General features: G+C 59.6%; 1 protein-coding gene across 3 annotated transcripts in view; it reads left to right on the forward strand.

Annotated features, from left to right (window-relative positions):
* Positions 1-20,188, forward strand: part of NTN1 (netrin 1) — a 171,621-nt gene that overhangs the window by 144,964 nt on the left and 6,469 nt on the right. For all 3 annotated transcript variants that reach the window (XM_082708218.1, XM_082708219.1, XM_082708217.1), the window contains exon 6: positions 9,447-9,521. In XM_082708218.1, coding sequence (XP_082564344.1) covers positions 9,447-9,521 — 75 coding nt within the window. The remainder of the gene's footprint in view (positions 1-9,446; positions 9,522-20,188) is intronic.

Below are 20,188 nucleotides of genomic sequence, written 5' to 3' on the forward strand. Positions count from 1 at the left end.
AGATTTATGGGCTCCGGTTGCACTCCCCAGGCAAGGAGCCGTGGCTCGCCAAGGGCCGGGTTTTGTGTCTCCCAGCGTCTTCCAGTATCGTCTTTCTCCACTCTCCCTTCAGAGCCCTGCCTCGGGCCTTTGCTTGCCTGCCTTCTCTGTGTTGGGGTCCTCCTGTCTTCCGCCCTTGGACAGGGGAGCATGGCGGCAGCCGAGCCCTCCCTTCCCCTTTTACTCAACTCATTCAAGGAATATTTATCGAGGACTTACACGTGTCCCGGGCCCTGGGGAGAGAGCAGCGAACAAGGCCGTGGCCCCCATCCTCGGGGAGGGAAGCAGAAGGTAGACCAGATTGAATATGCGTTGTATACCAGTGCTGGGAGGGAACCAGAACCCCTAAAGATGGGTCTGCTTTTCCGAACAGCCAGAGGCCAATCAGTCCATATTTAAGTGAGAACTGTATAAAGAAAAAAAAAAAAATTGCAGCTCGTGCCCAGCAATCCAGTGAGAAGTCTCTAATTCAGAGAGGTGCGGTCATGTACCCAGAGACACACAGCCTCTACCTCCTGGGGCCAGCATTCCCCGTTCCTCCACCGCCTACCTGCTAACATCCCTCCCCCAGCGTCCTGCAGCCCTGAAGTTCAAGGGTGTTCCGAGACAGGCCGTTCCTGCTGCATCGTGTCCCGGGGTGCGGTGGAGATGGACTCTCCAAAGAGACTCTCCAAAAGGCAGAGGAGACCCGCTGGACAGCCCCTGGGGCAGCTACCAGCTGCCAATCCCAGCAGAGGCAGCAGGGCCTCCTGATCCTGGGGGGGGGGGGGCACTCAAGCCCTCTCCAGCCCAGCTCTGCCCCCTTTGTTGTCATGGACTCCCAAGCCTGAACCCGTCATTTCTCATGGGTGTCACCAAACAGTTGCGAAAGGTGCTGATTGCGTCCCTTGTTTGGGGAACCTGCATCTGCGGGTTTGGTTGGCTCAGAGGGCTTGGTACGTTGCAGGGACGACTGCTTTCGGCTTATTTTATACTGCGCTGTCCGATGGGTTCAGGGAACGTGCAGGGGTGACCTGCACTGTGCCACATGCTGGGACGAAGGTCCAGGACTCTGCAGGGCAGGGTGGGGGGGGGGGCAGCAAGGCTGTTGTGGAGTGTTGGATGCGTGGCTCTGGGTCCAGAAAGGATGGTGATCTTAGAGGCAGATGAGGCTCCTTTTGGGGGCTCAGACCCCCCCCCCGCCATGCCCACACCAGCCGCTGCTTGGTTTGGGTCAGTTTCATAGTCTCTGCTGAGCACCAGGGTCCGGCCCCAGCTTTCCTGCTGCTCGCCATTCCCCTGATTCAGCTGGGGACCCAGCGAGGGTGCTCTGAGGGCATGTGGGCAGCACCTTGTCCTCCCCGAGGTCCCAGGTGAGAGGTCCTGTTCTCAAGAGGCCGTCTCTGTCTGACCTAGCTGGTCTCTGTCACAGCACCATCATTGCTCCCTCCTCAACCCTGTGCGTGGGTGGGACAGTTACTGTCATCACCATGACCCCGTTTTATTGATGGTGAGGATCTTTCTGCGGTTTTGACATGTTGATGCCAGTTGAATTCAGAGAAGAGGAATTTGCACCCCTGCCTCCTTTTATGTGCATGTGTTTGCGTTTGGCATTTCACAAGCCACAAGTCCTATATTCCCATCGGTTTAAGCTGCATTCCCTTGATTACTTGAGATTGACTGTTTTATATCTCCTTGGTCTCCCTTCCTCCTGCCTCTTGTGAATTGCCTGTTCTTCTCCTTTGAATTTTCAGTTGCTTGTCTTATTGGTTTGGAAGAGTTCTTTATATATTAAAGACCCCAGTCCTTTGCTCTCTGTGTTGCAAACGCTTTTGGCTTTTCTGTAATCATTTGCTCACAGGTGCAGGCACTGCGTGCCTCTCTCCTCTGACTGCCTCATTTTTGCGGGGGCCAGCGACGGTGGTCCTTGGGTTTTCTGCCCCAGAGACTGAAGTCAGAAGGGCGCTATGTTGTAGAGGTGGGTAGGGCTTAGAGGTGTTGGAGTGGATGGGCAAGACCACCATCGGCTTAGAGAGATGTCTGGGGACTCAAGAGCTGCCTGGGAGCCCGGCTTTCCCAGAGATGGATGAACCCTGGGTTCAGTGCTTGTGGGTGAGGATTCCGAAAAGGTGTCTTGGGGCGGGGGGAGCGTTAAGTCACCTGCAGCTGCGGAGGAAGCGGCAAGAGTGGCTTCTTGAGCAGTGCCTCCCCCATCCTCACCATGTCTAAGTTATGAAACCCATGGACACCCGCCGTAGGCAAATGGGGCTCTGGCCTGAAGGGTTCTAGGCAGCTCCGCGGCTCCCCAGTCCGGTAGAGCTAAAACACACTTTGTCCAGGCAGACTGGCCTCACCTGCCCTTTGTCACCTGCTGGTGGGCAGAGTGGCCCCGTCGATATGGTTGGAGCCAGTGGGGTGTCCCTCCTCATCCCACCTCCTTGAGCTCCTCCACCTGGCTGGGGGAGGGGGCCGGGGGTGGCACCAGGAACCCCTCCCTCCTCTGCACCCAGCCGGTGGAGTCTGCTAACTCACCCACCCTTCATACCTCCGCCTTGGGATGGACCTCGGGGGCTGGTGTCCCTTGCTCATTCCCCCCGCCCCCGCCACAGCCCCACCTTCCCAAGCCTGACAGCCCAAAGGCAGAGAAGGCAGGGGTGCTGCTCAGAGCGAGACCTTGGCCAGCTCCCCGCCCTGCTCCGAGGGAGGCGCCAGATGCAGCGCCCTTGGCTCCGACGGGGGGACACTGGGCCCCGCCTGCCATATGTCGGAGATGAGCTTCGATCCGGCGAGCAGGCCTGCCCAGCAGGATTTTTGGCACCTGGGACACCGGAGGCAGACCAGAGGGATGAGCTACCCAAGGTGGTGGGAGAGGAGGGAGCGGCGCTGCCTCTGGGATTGGGCCTGTAGGGCCCCCTCTTGGCTCTTGGCTGGGGCTTGGTCAGGGGAGCAGGTGGGGGGAATAAAAGGGAGGTCGGCTGCTCCCAGGAGGAGCCAGGATGCCAGCCAGCCAGGATGGACCTGCTGTGAGCCACAGATGGCAGCCTCTGGGTCTCCGCGGCTCTCCCGGGTCCCCGGGTCCCTCCCTGGCAGCTCCCATCTTTTTGGGGAGGAGGACAGGAGCCGCGGGTGACTCCGGTGTGGGAACCCCTGCAGCTCTCCTGGATTTACCTGCACCCTCCGTTCCAGCCCCAGAGGGTCCCCTGAGAGAATAGGGGCCCCCAAGCATCCTCCTCACCCCCTCCCTCACTACTCCTGTGCGAGGCAGACCCAGGCGCTGGGGTGGGGGCCCGGCCACTGGTCCAGGGAAGCTGGGACCGCGCCGGACGGGAAACATCGGGCCTTAATGAATGAGATCAGTTGGCTAGGCTGCAGGGTCTGTGTGACAGTGGGCTCATGCTGGCTCTTATATCAGGGTTGGAATCACAGGACGCGGCTCCCCACTTTTTTTTTAAGTTGCAAAGTGATCGATTTTAGGTACTTGGAATTTCCTAAGCAATTTCCACCTCTTCCTGTCTCTGCCCAGGTCAGGTAGCATAAGGTCCAGAGATGGCCCAAGATTCTGCCTCTCTTTGTTTGACTTGGTCATGTACATTTTCCTAAAAAGTCATGGAGTTCATTTCCTGTCACTTTCAGCCTAAAGCGGTGTAGGGTAGCAGCCTTCTGATTTATAACATAATTACACTTTTGACTCTGATTATAGTTCCTTCCTCCTGACTTCCTAACGCGGGCCTGATTTCTCTCTCATATTCATAATTAGACATGACAGTGTTTTGTCTGTTTTGTTTTGTTTCATTGTTTTTGGGTTTTTGGGTTTTTTTGTGCGTGTTTTTTTATGTTTCTTGGTTTGGGGGCTTTCCTGAGAATCCGTTTTGGGGGTATTTACAACGTGTGAGTTTTTTCTGGTGTTTCAACTTCTGCTGCCAGTCTCTCTCCAGCTTTCTTCAGAGTTGGTTTTGCTTGCTTTCTAACTTCTAGAGCCGAATACATATATTGTCATTCTTCTCTGTTTAACAAGAAATCCTGTTCGTTAATGTTGCTGTCAGGAAACATGGCCTGTATGATTCTAGCTCCTTTGGAATTAATTAAGCAACATTTTACTGCTCAGGTTACTGTCTGTTCCCTTATGTGTTCCTAACACTTTTGTTCTTAGTATATTTCAATATGATGTTATTCCAGGCAAAACACTCTCTTTTTTTAATTACAAGGCGAACTTCTTTGTTAGCGGGTGACGAACTTAGAACGTCTTTAAAGAATCTTTATAGTGTCTTCTTTCAAAGTTGTAAGCTTTAAAAACAAGTCGCTTCATTGAGTGATGTCCCTCTGAAATGGTTTTTTTTTTTTTTAAGATTTCATTTATTTATCTGACAGACAGAAATCACAAGTAGGCAGAGAGGCAGGCAGAGAGAGAGGAGGAAGCAGGCTCCCCAACGAGCAGAGAGCCCGATGTAGGGCTCGATCCCAGGACACTGGGATCATGACCCGAGCCAAAGGCAGCGGCTTTAACCCACTGAGTTATCCAGATGCCCCAGTTTTATTTTATTTTAAAGATTTTATTCAAAAATCTTTAAGAGAGACACAGTGAGAGAAGGAACACAAGCAGGATGTGTGGGAGAGGGAGAAGCAGGCTTCCCGCGGAGCAGGGAACCCGATGCAGGACTCGATCCCAGGACCCTAGGACCATGACCCAAGCCGAAGGCAGATGCTTAATGACTCAGCCACCCAGACACCCCTGCCTTCAGTTTTAGAACCAAATATGAAATCTCCGCCTCACAGGTTTCCAAGCCCGTGACCACATGTGTAGTGTACGGTCTCACCGAGACTGCCCCCTCTTAAACTCTTACTTCTGATTCATTTCCTAGTTGTCTGGAAAACATTCCCAAGTACCTCTCTCGAAAGGGATATATGATTGGAATATTGTCGGCAGCCTTGCACACTGGAGAATGCCTTCGGCTTGTTGTGGCCTGCACACACATACGAGACAGTCTAGCTGGGTATAAAATTCCGTGGTCACAGACTTTGCCCTCCTCACGACCTGTGGGCATCGCTCCATGGCCATCTGGCTGGCTTCTTCTTGTTGATTTCTAATCGGCCTCTGATTTTCCCCCATCCTGCGATGTCATATGTGTGCGAAGATGTGTCTGGGTGTTGGCCTCTCTTCCTTGATGTTTTTTCAGAAAGTTGGTGAGCCTTCTTGTGCATGTGTCGGTCTGCCTTTAGCTCAGAAGTCCGATCTTTGTTCATTGTTTCTATCCTGCTGGGCTCCTGCTGCCTTCTCGCCCCATCGTACGTCACCCTCCACATTCTCACCATTCTCTCCTTCGTCTTTATCCTTTATTGTCTTTATCCTTTTCCCCTAGAATCTGCGAGAGTTTCCCCAGTTCATTCTCTCTGTGTCCGAATCAGGTGTCTCCAGGGTCCCTTCTCTTGACTGCTTCCGAAGTGGGTTTTGATTGTGCAACTGAGTTTTTTGGTTTGGGTCTTGGTTTTTCCAGCTCTTCTTCCTCTTCTGTGTCACGTTCTTTGTATCATCCTATGGCCTCTTTAGCTCAGGCTGGTTTTCCCTTCTGGCTTTCTTCTCCAACTTTACAGAAGCTGAGTCTTTTTAGATCTTTTTTAGTCTGCCCTGCCAGTTCGGTCACATGCTGTCCATGGCTGTTGTCATGCCCCAGCAGCAGACACTATGAATACTTGTGATAGAGACTGTATGGCCTGCAAAGCCTAAAATATTTACTGTTTGGAATTTTGAAGAAAAAAAATTGGGAGATCCTTCTACTAGGACAACTGGATTCCCATCTCGGATACACACTGGATGGCAGGGGACTAGGTACAGCTCTGGCTCTGCTCCTTGGCTCCTGCCAGTGTCTCCCCTTGATTCACTGTGTTCCTTGGGGATGGCATCCTTCTACCCGCACTGCCTGATTTCCTCATTCTCTGCGCCAGTCGCTTTGATAAAAATGGAAGTGCAAATATGCAGGCGCGCTGTCTGTCCTTCTGGGCCCTCTTCCCCTTCCTTGAGTGTCCCCTCCCTGAAGGAAGGCACCAGCCCCAGTGCCCCTGCCTACCTCCTGCCCATTGTTTCCTGCTCATTGTCCCTGTGTCCTCTCTTTCTTCGAGATCTCTCCATGCGTCGGACGAGAGGCTGCGTCTCGAGGTAAAACCCGGGACAGGTTTTCTCCTTCTGCCACCATCTGCCTTTAATTAATAGAGACTGCTCCCAGATTCCAGCACGGGGTCATCTATCTGTTTGGTTTTCTTTGGCGGGAGTGTGAATTTTCATTTTTCTCGTCTTTACAGCTCTTTTGGCACCAGGCAAAGAGGGGCTCCAGGGGTCGCTGCCAAGTAGATATGCCATTTTGAAGGAGTCAGAACCACATGTGAAACCTGTGGCTTGTCCCTCCTGAGGCCGTCTCTGTGGCTGTGTGTGTATTTGATAGAAGAAGAAAAGGCAGGAACATTTTCCCTACCCAGGGACCACTTGTCCGATGACCTCAGTTGTGTGGAACACACCCAAAACAAAGAATCCGCTGGCCGCCAGATAGCGGCCACGGTGTCCATGACCCGGATGTTACTGACTCTACCCAAAGGAGAGTGTTTCTATGTTTTACGTACAGGTCTAAGAGTCTCGGTCTTTGTTTTCCTACTCTCAACCCAGCTGGAATAGACAAATCCAAAGGGAGTGGGGGGACATCTCACAATGAGCGCATGGCCCTTAAGAAGTATTTCTGGAGCTTCTGGGGGGCTCTGTGGGTTGAGTGTCTGCGTTCGGCTCAGGTCATAATCTCAGAGTCCTGGGATTGAGTCTCTGCGGCCGGCCCACCCCAGCTCTGAAATGGGGCTGGTACTCCTATGTTCTCATTGGGCTGGGAATGGATGCCACACACTCTGGGATAATGTCTGTCCCAGGTGGATATCTGGCTCTGGAAAGAACCACTTTCGGTGTTAGCAGGAGAAAAGGCAAGAAGTAAGCTCAAGGTGCCCTGGGAGGAGACTGTCACTGGGCTCTGCCACCGTGTCTTCAGCCCCCACGGTGCATGGCAGGTGTTCTAGAACCTTCCTGAGCTCTGGCTTCCTGGCTTTCAGGTGGGACCTACAGGCCCTCCCTCACAGGTGTGCAGAGGCCGCAGCTACACGGTGCTGGGCTGTGTGCCTCAGGGCCCAGCCGGAGAGGCCCCCCGGGGAGGGAGGGCGGAGATGATTTTCCTCCCGACCTGGAATGTAAGCACAGACATGGGCCAAAGGCTTTTGACTTTGGTAAAAAATAACCAGAAGGCGAGGAGGGAGGCGGTTCAAGGCCGTCCTGGGGAGATCACCCAGCACTGCTTGCAATCCTGTTAGCTTCTCTAGGTGGTGAGAGCAGGGAGGGAGCCCAGCCTGCTCTTGGGACCGCGGGTCTCTTGCACATCCTGGGTTCAGCTGCGGCAGTGGCTTTGTGGGCGCGTCATCTGTCCCTGTGTTGGCTGACCCGTGGCCTGGAGCAGCTGCTCCCTAGGGTGAGGCATGGGGCGCTGGGCCCAGTGCAGGTGCCTCGGCTCCGTGCATTCGGGCTGCCATCACCTTGCGTTGACCACTTGGGCTTGGTGGCTGCAGAATGTGGGCAGTGGTCCCTGGACAGCTGTGTCCCTGCCTCCCAAGAGGTCGCCTCCCACCCCTGTTGGCCAGCCAGCTATCTGGCAGAAGTCACTAGCAGGATAGCCTCCAGATGCCCCTGGCAGGGTGCTCTGGCGACCAGGAGGGGGTCCTGGGGCTCAGACCACAGGGGACCAGGAAGCAGGGGGGCTGTGTTTTCCTCTATTTCCTGGGACTGGTTCCCCACTGGGTGCTCCCCCTGCCCCTCCCAAAAGCTGGCTCAGGAGACATCAGGGGGCTGCCAGGCCATGGGCACCCTGGCCAGTGGGATGGAGCAGTTTCGACTCTAACCAAGGCACTAGTCAGTGAATTCCAAGACCTGGAAGGAGGCAGCCACATCTCATGGGGCCAGAGACCAGTTCTTGTCTCTGAATATTTTCTGTATCGCTAAGCCAAGGGGGGGGTCGGGTGAGGGGCACTGGGAGGCCTGACTCCCTCCCCAGCTTTGTCCTGTGCCCCACACAGATCCTTCCTTACCCCCAGGTCAGCTTGGCGATGCCCTCTGCGGGGGGAGGGGCTGCACCTGCTCCTGGGGCGGTCCCCTCGATGTGTGTGTGTCCCCTTTTTAGCCCTCCCAACCTGTCACCCGGACACACCCCCAGAAGCTTCTAGAACATTCTGGGCCCTCCACCGGCTGTCTGGGCCTTGCTGGAACACGGGGTACTCCTCGTGCCCTGCTCTGAGCTTCACGCCCTGCTCACATTGTGTTCACTGAACCGCAGCGTGGCATAACCAAGAGAGCAGTCCTTGGGCCTCTCACATCCGAGTTCAAGGCCCAGCCTGGGCACCAGCTGTCAGGGAGGCCTTGGGCAGGGGGCCTCAGTGTTCCTATCTGCAGAATGGGACCATCACCCCCACATCCTAGAACGATGGTGAGACTGAGTGAGGCCTGGCATGTCGGGCAGTGGCGTGCAGTGGGCTGGAGTGATGTCTTGGGCCCCAGGCGTGGGCTGGCCATCGTGCTGAGGGTGACGGTCCCCTGTGAATCTGGCCAAGCATTGCATCGCCTTGTCAGAGGAGCGGGAAGAGCTGGCCAGGAGAGGGCCCGGCTGGGCCGAGGCGGGTTATTTGCTCTTATGGTTGGACGGAGTCCCTCAGCCTCAGGAGAAGCGGGCTCAGGGGCTAGCCGACCCCAGGGGGCCCTGCACTTTCCGCCTGGCTCGCACCCCGGCTCCGGGAAGCCCCCCGACATGCTCCTGGTGGCCGCAGGCCCACAGCCCTGCCTCGCAGCAGTGGGGCCCATTAGAACTGAACTCCCCTCCGCGGGCCATTCTATTTGCACACTCCAGTAGAGTGGACACCAAAGGCGTTTTCTAATGCTTCATGGGCTGCTAATTTCCTCCGTGACCTCTTTTGTTGGGGTCTGACCCCAGCCAGAGGCTCTGCGCCATGAAAGCCAGGGCCTGACACAGACCCGGGGCGAGGGGTGACAATGAGGCCTCTATCGGCTTTAATCAGGTTCCAGTTGTGTCTTAAGAACGGGGTGGGGGGAATCTGGGCGGCGCTCGGAAGCCCTGGGTGGCACAATACCACAGGCCCCAGTGTCCCTTGCAGAGGCCAAGGGGGCTCCAGGCATCGGCTGAAGGGCTCCTCGGGGCCACCGGGTGGGGGGCCGGGCCGGGTGGGGGGCCCTTTGTCCCAAGCGCCTCTAGAGAAGGCCAGGCTGCCCTGAATGGCTGCCCCGCCCGGCCCGTGGGTATCGCAGGCCTCCGGGCATCTGGGGAGGCGGCCTCCCCCTCGCCCCCAGCCTATTCATCCCCAGCCTAATTAGGTTTTTTTGTCTGTGTTCTCCTCCCCTGCAGACTGTGATTCCTACTGCAAGGCCTCCAAAGGGAAGCTGAAGATTAACATGAAAAAGTACTGCAGGAAGGACTATGGTGAGTGCCCGGCTCCCTGTCTGGAGGCCATGTGATCAGTGGGCGTGGGGTTGGGGGGGCGGGTTCTGGTGTCCCGTGATAGCCAGGGGCCTGGCTGGTGGGATCCCACGCCCAAGAGACTTGTCAGCTCTTCCCCTGAGGCCCTTGGAGACACAGGGCGCCAGGGGACTTGGGGGGGGGGGTTGCGAGGGGATTGCAGGGCTGGAGGACTGAGTTTTCTCTGCCCTGGGCAGGGGCTCCCCTGTGGCTGGGATTCCTAGCCTGGCCTCCGGCCTCCACTCTGCCCCAGGTTGGGGGCTGTGTGGCCTCATATTAGTCACTTTGCCTCTCTGGTCTTGGGTGGCGTTCTCCGTATGATGGGCTTTCAATTCAAGTCTCCCTCCGTGGCTCAGCGTGGGGTCCTCCAGGTGTCGGGAAAGGGGGCAGCAGCTCCGTGGGCTTAAAAGCCTCCTCCTTCCAAATGCTGACTCTGCAAAGGCTGGGGTGGGCCGGGGAATCTGCATTTTAAGTGGTCGCTGGGTCCAGGAGGGTGCTTTGTGGCCAGCAGCTCTGGGGCTGACAGCCCTGTCCCTTGAGGTGTCAGGACCCCCGTGCCCCCTTTCTCTGTTGGATGGTCCTGTCCCGCTCCGTATGCACTTGCTGGAAACCTCCTTCCTGCCAGGCTGCCGCCCAACCCTGGGAGGAGGTAAGGAGCCGGCTTTGTGGTGTCTGGTCCCTGAGAGTGGCTGTGCTGGCTGGAGGCCTGGGCTGGCCAGACAACACGTGATGTGGGGTCAGAGCCTGACTTGGGAGGTTGTTGGGGAGCCTGCTGGAGGAGGGGAGCCCCTCGAGGCCACCCTTGCAGCCGAGAGCCGGGGGTCACTTCAGAGCAGGGGCCTAGCAAACAGGAGCCCCAGGGGATCTGTTGGCAATGGCAGGGGAGGACCCCAGGCAGAGACCTGGGTGTCCACATGGGTAGCTGAGGCCCCTGTCACCCGGCCAAGAGGTCACTGCGGCCTGGACGGAGGCCCAGGGGCTCTGAACCCAGGCCTGGCACCTTCCACCGTCTGGCCCTCCTCTAGACCCATCGGGCCTGGCGGATTTGGGGAGGCGGCCGACCCTCCCTACCCCCTTCCGTCACCCCCACTCCCCCTGCTGCTGCCCGGTCCTGTTTGTCACCTGGCCCCCAGAGGTGGTCCCCCAGCCACGGGCTTGGCAGGCCTGTCCACCCCATACCACGCCGGCCTCCTCTGTCCACCTTTCCAGACCTGTATGTCTGGAAGCTGCCAGAACAGGGCCCGGTGCCTCCCGGGCTCCCGGGGAGGAGCTACCCCTGTGAGTTGCCTGGCGGCTGGGCAGGAAGAGAGGGAGGAAGGAGCAGAGCAGAAGAGGACCTCTGTCTGTCCCTCTGTCCCTCCGTGACCCAGCCCGGCCTGCCGTCTGCCCGGGGCAGGCCCTGGGAACCAGACATAAGGGGTTTCTCTTTAATAAGGACAAGGGTCCGGCCCTTTAAATGTAACGAAATGCATGAGGGAACCCAGAGGAATTTGGAGAACTTCTAAAACGTAATCATTGTACCCGTGTGAGTGTGTGGACAGACACGGGTACACACGCACGCACACACGCAACGTTATGTCCCCAGAGCCTAGAGCCTGCCCAGGGTGCCTAGCCTGCCCCTTGCTGGGGGTGTGTCTCCGGGTGGCCCCGATCCAGACCCCTGTGGGGCCAACAGCCAGTTCCCCAAAGCCCCGTTCAAGTGTTTGCGCCCACGACAGTGCAGGAACGTCCAGCTGCTGGAAAAAGAAGAAACCTCGAGATGGTTGAAGGGGAAAGGGAGCGCGGTCTCACCCCCGGTGACACGCACAAGGGAGGGATGAGGGCTCAGGCAGGGGGGCCCAAGGGTTTTGTCGCGGTCGCAGGCTTGGGGCCTGGGGTTCAAGTGGGGGCTCTGTCCACAGGCCCTGAGAGCCAGCGGCCGCAGAGAGCGCTTTCCAGAACGGGGGACGGCATAGTGGGCGTGCTGGGGCGGGAGAGCTTGGAGTTGTTCAGGAAGCATCTTTGGGGGAACACACCTGAGGGCTGGAGGGGGAGAGCCCAGCAGTCCTTCTGTGAGGTGCAGGCCTGCAGCCCCTGCTCGGTTCTAAAAGCAAAGAAAGGAAAAATTAGGCTTTTAAAACAGTTACCAGAATAGCGCGTGCGTCACACCTAGTTCTGTGGGACTCGGCCCCGTTTTGTTCTCTTGTCTTTTTTTCCTCCGTTGAATTCAGCTCTCCTGACCCCCAATGTTCTGGGGGACGCTTGTCCCCCCTCGGTGCTCTGCTGGCCCCCATCAGCAGGAGGGCTAAACACCCTCTTTTTGTCAAAGGGGACCAGACACAGTCTTTTTATGAACTTAGAGGGGCCCCATCGGCTTATTCAGGAGGGAGGGAGCAGCTCCCCTCCAGGGCGGGGGCCCACAGGTGCAGCCCGAGGCCTCAGGCTGGGGCTGGGAGTGGGGAGCTGGTGAGGTGCTTGGGTTCGCAGGACCCTGCATTCCGTTGGGACCACAGACCCCTGGATAACGTGAGAGTGGGGACATCCCTCCCCAGGCTGGTGCAGGGGTGTGATGCACAGGAAGAGGACGAGGAGGGAGCTGGCCTGGGGGTCTGCGGGGAGGTGAGGCGGGCAGAGCGGGCCAGGCCGAGGAGGACTGCGGACTGGACTTTCTGGGGGTGCTGCATCATCCCTGCTTGGACACCCAGCAGGGAGCCAACTAGAAAATGTAACCAGTGCCCTGAATGTTCCAGAAGCTGCTGATGAGCACCCCAGGATGGCCGCCCCTGCCACGTGAAGAGCAGGCCCTGGGCCCCCTGTCTCCTGCCGGGGACGTGGAGATGGGTCTCCGCCAACTGGGGCAGGGAGAAGAAGGGGTGTGCGGGCGGGTCCTGCCCTGTGTTCGCTCTGGCACGTTCCCGATGAGAGGGGCTGGGGTGGGCACCAAGCGGAGCAAGGGGTACGGGGGTCAGGGGAGGGCCTCAGGGCCAAGTCCCACCGCGCTTCTTGCATCCACAGAGCGCCACTAGCAGGGAAGGGAGGCCTATTCTCTTCCCATCTGCAGGAGGGGACAGCAGCCCTATGGTCTGGACACGCAGCCCCCCAGTGTGCTGTGGGACTTGGGGCAGGAGCCTCACCAGCCTGGGCCTCAGATTCCTGTCACATGGGGGTCTCATCCAGGGGACATAATGCCTTTCTGGATGAGACCCAGTGTGCTCGGGGCAGGTGCAGGGTGACCCCGTGGTCTGTGGTCACCTGGCCCTCTGTTGCCCTCGAGGGGACCCTGTTGGCGAGGTGCCCATGGAGAACAGGTGCGCGCCTGATTGTCCAGTGTCTGTGATGCCGGCCTGTTGGGGACACTCGCCTGGGAGGGGCCCTGCCTCGTGTGAACGCCCCTGGTGAGTGAGCTCGTGTGAGAGCATGTGTGAGTGTGCACAGGTAGGTGGGATTGTGTGAACAGCTGCATGTGTGCTTGTGGGTGTGCACTTGAGTGTGGATGTGGGCGTGTGAGTGGGCTCCTGTGGAGCTGCCTATGTGAGTGTGCTCACGTGTGGGCGCACAAGTGTGACAGTGTGTGAGCACATGCAAGTGTTCCTGTGTGTGCATGTGGGTGTGTGTGCGCACATGTGTGGCTGTATGTGTGAGCGTGCACACGTGCCTTGTGTGACAGCGGGGTAGGTGGGCAGGTATGAATGCATGTGCACAGACGCACATGTGTGTTTGTGACCCTGTGTGTGTGTGCACATCAGAGCGTGCGTGTGCTTGTGTGATAGGGAGCACACCTGTGTGTGCCTGCGTGGGCCCGTGAGTGTGTGTGAGTGTGCCCGCTTGTGTGTTCACCACCGAGTCCGGGCAGCATCTGTCTGGAGCCCCTCCCCCGGAGTCACGCGCTGCTAGCCAGGGGAGTCAAGGCAATGAGGGTGACAGAATGACACTGTCCCCAGGGCACTGTGGGGGGTGGGCGTAAGGCTGGGGCCGGGGAAGGTCTCAGGCCCACAGCCCTCGCTGCCACTGCCATGACCTACCATCCAGGCCGGGCCTCTTGGCCTCCTGCCTCTGCTCCCTTGTCCATGACCTCCTTCCGGGCCCTGTCCTCACTCACCACACCTGTGCACCCCCCCCCCCCCCCCACACACATCCCGGGGCATCCTGCTCCCTCACACACCCATCCCCAGCCGGTCCCTCTTCACACACTCATCGAGCACCTGCTGTATGCCCCATCCTGTCCTGGTTACTGAGCTTACGGATACGGAGGAGACACTGGCTTAGCCCCCAAGGAACTTACAGTCTAGGAGGGAGACAGGCACACAGTCAAGAGCGGGGCGGGGTGGACAAGCCTGAGTTCCAGAGCCTGGCTCTTCAGAGAGGGCATAGAGGGAGGGCTTCCTGGAGGAGGGGGCCTCGGTAGCCAGTGCTCACGGGGTAAAGCAAGGCTCCCAGGCAGAGGGAGGAGGGCCTCAGCCACAGAAATGGAAACACGCTGGGGAAGCAGGTGCTGGTTGCAAGGGTGTGGGGGCCAGAGAGCCTGGAGTGAGCCCCCAGTGGACCTCAGCATCCACGGCCATGTCCGAGCCCACGGAGAGCCGGGCCTGCTCACGCGGGCCGCCGTGGGCTCCTGGGTGCTGCCTCCAGGCTTTTCCTTCTCCCTGGGCTTCGCAAGTGGGGGAAGGACAGCTCACATTCTGAAAGGTGAGATCATCTCACTTTTGCCAGTTCTTGGAAAAATGATTCGTTCCCAGAAATGTTTATTAGTCACCCCTTTTGTTGAAAGACATTTTGGCACCACCCGATGGAAAAATCAGAATGCTTTTCACGAGACGATCTGCGTCCAGTACGCCTCCTGAGCTCCCGCAAGGATGGCGTCTGGGTGCGGCTCAAAGGGGGGACCCTGCTGGCATCCGTGGGGAGAGACGGGGCTTGCTGGGCTGTGCGTGTGCGCATGCGCCTGCTTGCTCGGGAGGCCCCGTGGCAGAAGCAGGCCTGGGACCTAATTGGAACTGTCATTCACCCCAACATCCCCCACCCCCCGCACCCAGGGACCTCCCGGGGCCTTGCCAGGCCCGGGACGGGGCACCTCATGGCCTTCCTTCCCGTCCTTGACAAATCCACACGAACACCTGTCACGGGGCGCACACCGTGTCCTGCCCGCGTTATGCTGAGACTCAACCAGACACAGGAGTGCGCTCTGGACTGGGGACTGCAAAGCCCGAGAGACTTCCAGGACGCACATATGGGCAGGAGGGGTCCCTGTGGTGTTGGGATGATGTTTAGAGATGATGGAGCTGACACGGCGGGCATCGTGGCTGGGACCGGCGGGGCTGGCGATGGGCATGGCCGCGTTGGGGAGGGAGGTCCCGGGCGGTCCCCGAGGGGGGTACATGTGGGGGCGCTGCCGCTGGTGGGAGCCCGCCGATGATCGCCGATGATCGCGGAGCTGGCGAGAACTGCTGAGGCCGGAGATCAGATGGGGTCAGGGGAGAGGCTCCTAACTCAGGTCTCTTTTTGTCACACTGGCTCCAGGAACCCCGGGGAAGAGGGAGGACAGTCTCGGCAAACCATGGCCTCTCCCCTCGTAACACTCTGTCCCCTTCCTTTTCTTGACCTTGAGTTCAAGACCTTTCCTGGTCAGGACCATTCCCGTTAAGTGCGGAGAGCTGGACGGGTTCTCCACCATGTCCCAGGGACAACGTGCCTGGGTCTGCAGCCCCCTGAAATCCAGGGGCTTGGGTGTGGGTGCGGGTGTTCCCCCTCCTGAGGCCGTTCCTGGGAGACGCCAGCCCCCACCCCCCCAGTCCCCCATAGCCCCAGGGAGCGGAACACTGAGCAGCCAGCGGCGCGTGGCATGGTGTTTCAGAGGCTCGCTGACCCTTCCCTGGGGGGGTCACCATCCCCCTGGGGAGCCTCCGATTTCCCCAGCCAGATGTGACCTTCCTTCCTCCCCACTCCCAGAGGGCCAGCTCCATATGGAGGCCAGATGTGGGGCTGGGTCCATGTGAGTCAGGCTGGGGTCGAGGAATGCGGGTGACCACAAGGTTGGACAGGGAGGGCCCAAGGGCCCCCCGGGACAGCTTGATTGGAACGTGAAGGCTTGGAGGGGGTGGGGGCGGGGATCTGTCCAAGGTGCCTGGAGAGCTCTGCCCCTGGGGCTGGGGGCGCCGGCTGTGTCCCACACCTGTGACAGGCAGCACTTGTCCTCTCTGCCCACCGGGAGCCTGTGTCCAGGGTCACAGAGCATCTTGTTCAGCGACGCAGGGCTTGGATGGACCCCTGCGCCACTGTGGTGGGGATCCTGTGGGTCCTTCCTGCCCCAGACCTGCCCCCAGTCTGTGTACACCTGCTGTGTGCAGCCCTGCCCCCAAACCCAAGGGCACCCTCTGGAGCGGGACTGTGGGAGGCATGCCAGGGGACCAGGGACACCCTTCTGAGTGCTCACAGGTGTCTGCTAGATTCCCCTGGGGGAACGTGGCCGGCCAAGGAGCACCCCTAGGACTCTGGGACTGTGGTCTGGATCCTGCTTTGTTCCTGTTTCCGGGCCTGGTGCCCTGTCTTCAGGGTTCCTTGGAGAAGTGGTTTCTGTCCTTTGGGTGTGGGTTGCCTTTTAGGAGCTAGAGTCAAGTGGGGCATGTGGAGGGTGCATGAGAGGACCCGTGACTGCTGGACACCCCCACTCCAGGGCTCTGGTTGGGGAAGCGGGCTTGGCTGCCCTTTGAGCTCCTGCAAAGGGGCTGCCTGGAGGCTATGTCCTAAATGGGCCCTGGGCTGCAGGCTGTTTGGGGAGCTCGGACGGGCCACACCCCCACCGTGGAGTGTGCATCAATCTGTAGCCAGAAAAGCACCCGCTGCACCAGGCTTTCTATGAGTTCTGGAGGCCTCATGTCTGGGCGGTGGCCGGGGGCGGTGGTACTTTGGGGGTGTGATGAGGGGCCTGATCTGAAGCCATATTAGCAGAGGTCAGTCTGCTTGCCCCGCCCTCCTTCAAAGGCCAGGACCCCACTGGTGCACCAGCCTGGGGCGGCGCTCCTCCCTGGACCTTCCCAGGGGTGCTGGGAGGCGGGCTTGGTTGTCGGGCACCTCCTGGGGCTGTGTGAGGCCATCCTCCGGGTGACACTCCGGCAGCTCTGGCCAGACCTGTGATGGGGGGCAGGGGACAAGCCAGGCTCTTTCCATTCCTCCTGACGGGGAGGGGGCCCTCTGTCCCTTTGGCTCCTTTGAGGAAGAGACCAGCCCGCTGATGAGGGCGCCCCACTCTCCTACCCGAGCCTTTGGCCACGTGGGGTGGCCAGTCCCCTGACCCCGTCTCACTCGTGAAGGGGGATGCAGGTGGCCGGGCCAGACTGAGACCATTGCCCAGGGAATGGGGCTCATGTCTTCCCCAGCGTCTGACTCTGATTCCCAGCATCCCCTCCTCCGAGGATCCCTGTGCAGGGAGTTGGTCCCAGGTGTCACCCCTCTCCCCTCCCAGGAATGGAGCCGGAGCCCTGGGGCCTGGCTGGGAAACTGAGGCAGCATTCACGTTGCTCTTGGTTCTGAGAGAGGGGGGGGCAAACCAAGATGTCTTTGCTGAGAGGGGGAAAAAGGAGGAACCCTCAGCCGGCCCGCAGGTGGGCGTCCCTGTCTTCTTTGAGGTTTGAGGTGTGACTTTTTGGGGGTGGCAGCTGGGGGACTCCAGAGGACTCCTGTGGGGGGCTATGGCTGGGGGGCTGTGGCCTGCTGTGGCCACAGCTCGCCTCAGCTCACCACCTCACTTTATAGAGGACGGCCGAGATACCCTGTGGTGGGTACACGGGTCCTGCCTCAATGCCCTGCACCCCCTCTCCACCCGCACACTCGCTGGCCCCCTCCCCTGCCCCGCCTCCGGCAGGTCAGCATCTCCAAGAACAAGACTTGGCTGGGCTCCGGGCTTTCTTACCTTCATGGGGGATGGGGAAACATGTGGTCAGGGCTGCATTTTATGAAAGCAGCTGCAACTCATGACACACTTTCTATACCGGGAGATTTATGGGGCTGCATGGTTTTAATGGTTTCTGTGGGGTTAGTGTCCTCCCCCATTCGTCCTGGCCGCTGTCTCCGAGACAGATGGGTGACAAGCCTTCCCCGGCCGGACTGGCCCAACAGGAAGGTATGGCTGGGCGGGCAGCGGGGCGCCGGGGGAGGCCAGGGGCTGGCCACCAGGCCTGCTTGGGAGGGGCGGCTGCTGGGAAGCCCCTGGGGGCCCACCCTGAGCGGCCCATAAATCCAGGAGACCTCCAGGCGGCAGGAAGCCTCCCCGCGGAGGTGTCCCAGGGCTCAAGGCTTGTGGGAAGAGGAAGATGGTTGGCAGCCCCTCTCCCCTCGGGTGGGTGCCAGGGCCCCTCCGCCACGGCCCCTCCCCCAGGGCCCCAGCCCAGCAGGTTGTCCTCAGGCTGAGCCAGCAGATGAATGAGCAACAACTGTATACACTTCTGTTCTTAGAATCTGGCCCAGTCGGGAACTTTGATGCCAGTAGGGGGTCCCCAAAACCTACCAGCAGGGACACAAGTCAGCTTGGAGCTACTTCCTATCAGTAACTGTCCCCAGAGGTGGCTGTGCCAGGTCCTCTGAGGGTCGAGCTGACAGGCTCCGAGTCTCTTGGATCAGGGCTGGAGCTGGGGACGGAGGCTCGGAATGAATGGGGGGCTCCCCTGTCCAGAGCGAGAACAGGGCTATCTGCTGTGGGCCAGCAGGTCCCCCTGTGGAGGAACCCAAGCATGGGACCCGGAGCTTCTGACTTTTTAGGGTGCCTTGGTGACCTGAGGGTCTCCCTGCATTGGGACTCATAGAGGTTGAGGCTCCCCGGAAAGAGGGCGAGGTCTGTTCCTATAGGACATAGAGGGCCTTGCACACCCAGCAGCTGAGAGGAACCCCCGCCCCCCGGTGCCAGCCAGAGGCACCCAGCCTACCCCGGGCCTGCCTTTTGAGTCCACTGCCCAACTCGGGCACAGGCCCTTCTTGCTGACTGGCTTCTGTGGGCCTGGCCCTTGGTCGGCCACTCCCCTGCTCCCAGTCACAGCCAGACCTGCAGCGGAGGGGAGGGATGAGAGGTGCATGGTCCCTGCCAGCCCTGCCACAAGCCAGGATTAGAAGAGAAGTCGGTTGTCACAGCCCTGTGTCGGGGGCTGCTAAGTCCTTCCTGTGAACCCCAGAATTGCTAAGGGGGGCTGTCCTGCCCTGTCTGCAGCCTTGCTGATCAGAGCTGGCTACTGATGGTGGGGACTCCAGGCTGGCCTGGCCCCTAGGACGTTGGCCACAGAGGCCAGCTCCTTGCTCCCTAGAGCCCATGAGCCCTCTCCATGCCTTTCCTCGGGCATCTGCCCCGTTCTGCAGACATGCTGCCCCCTGCGGCTTTGCTCAGCGATGTCCACAGGGGTGCTGACCTCACCCATCTTGCCTCGTGAGTTCCAGGTCCCCCCGCCAATGCCTGCTTTTGTCTGTGCGAAGGGCGGGACCCCCAGCCCCGGGCATGCTTGCAGCCCAAGCCCTCAGCATAAGGGTGGGCATTTGCAGTGTGAACCCCGAGATTTGGCTGCTTACCACTGAGAGCGGGGCTACTTTGTCTCCCCAGCCCAGCCACTGCCTGGCCTCTGCACCAGAGGGGGACCCCCTGGTTCTGTGCTGGGACCCTCTGCCTGCAGGCTGGTCTCCACACGCCTCTTCCTGTCCCAGGTAGTCTCCGTCTGCCTTTCTGAGGGTCACCTCCCTCATTTCTGAAGACGGGATGGGGAATCCTTACTGAGCCCCCAGTCTGCCCTCCTAAAGGTCAAGCTAGGACATCAGTAGCACAGATGGGGGTGTTGCTGAGGCTCGTTGGCGGGGTGTTGAGTTCTGTGTGGGTGTAGGGGCACACCCGCAGGGACCGTGGTGCTCAGATGGGCAGAGCTGCCTGGGGCCTGGCGTGCCTGTTGGGCGATGCCATGGGCCCCCCAGGGGACCCCAGCCATCCTGGACTCCCGGCGCTGTGGCGGGCGCGCTCACCGAGCGTGCGGAGTGGGTCTGCCTGAGGTCACCGTTTCAATGTGTATTTTGAATATTTTCAGCTGCATGTGCACGGCAGGGACTTGGCCCGCGCACTGTGTGTGCAGCTCATACTTGGTGGGCTGTGTAATGTGCGGACGCGTTGCCAAGGGCAGCGGAACTGTGGATTTTTTCCAGCATAATCACATGAACCCCACTGCCACCCTCCCCTGCGCCCGCCCGTGCCGTCCAGCTCCAAGGCCCAGGAGCTGCCGTCAGCTGCTGGGGGGGAGAGAGAACAGGGACCATTGCTTTGTCTCCGTGGACCGGTGTCCAATGCTTCTGGCCCCTGAATTCTCGCAGACAGCAGGGTGTTCAGGGATGGGGTACCCCTTTGGGCTGCGTCCTCAGTGTTGAGTGGATCCCCTCCAGGCCTACTGGCAGGGCCGGGGGAATTGGGGTGGGGGAGGAGGGCTGCTTTGGATGCCCTGCCTGGTGTTCCAGAACATTCCTTCAGGGGAGGGAAACTCCAGACCCCGGAAAGGGGAGGCGGGGGTCTCCCATCCTCCTGCTCCGTGAAGAGCCAGAGAGTAAGAAGGGCCAGCCCAGGGCCTGACCAGGTCAGGCGAGCGCGCTCTGGCTGCCTCCCAGACGGGCTGGCCCACGTCCTCGGGGCTGTCCTCCCG

The sequence above is a fragment of the Mustela nivalis genome (assembly GCF_964662115.1).
Source record: "Mustela nivalis genome assembly, chromosome: 17".
Lineage (NCBI taxonomy): Eukaryota > Metazoa > Chordata > Mammalia > Carnivora > Mustelidae > Mustela > Mustela nivalis.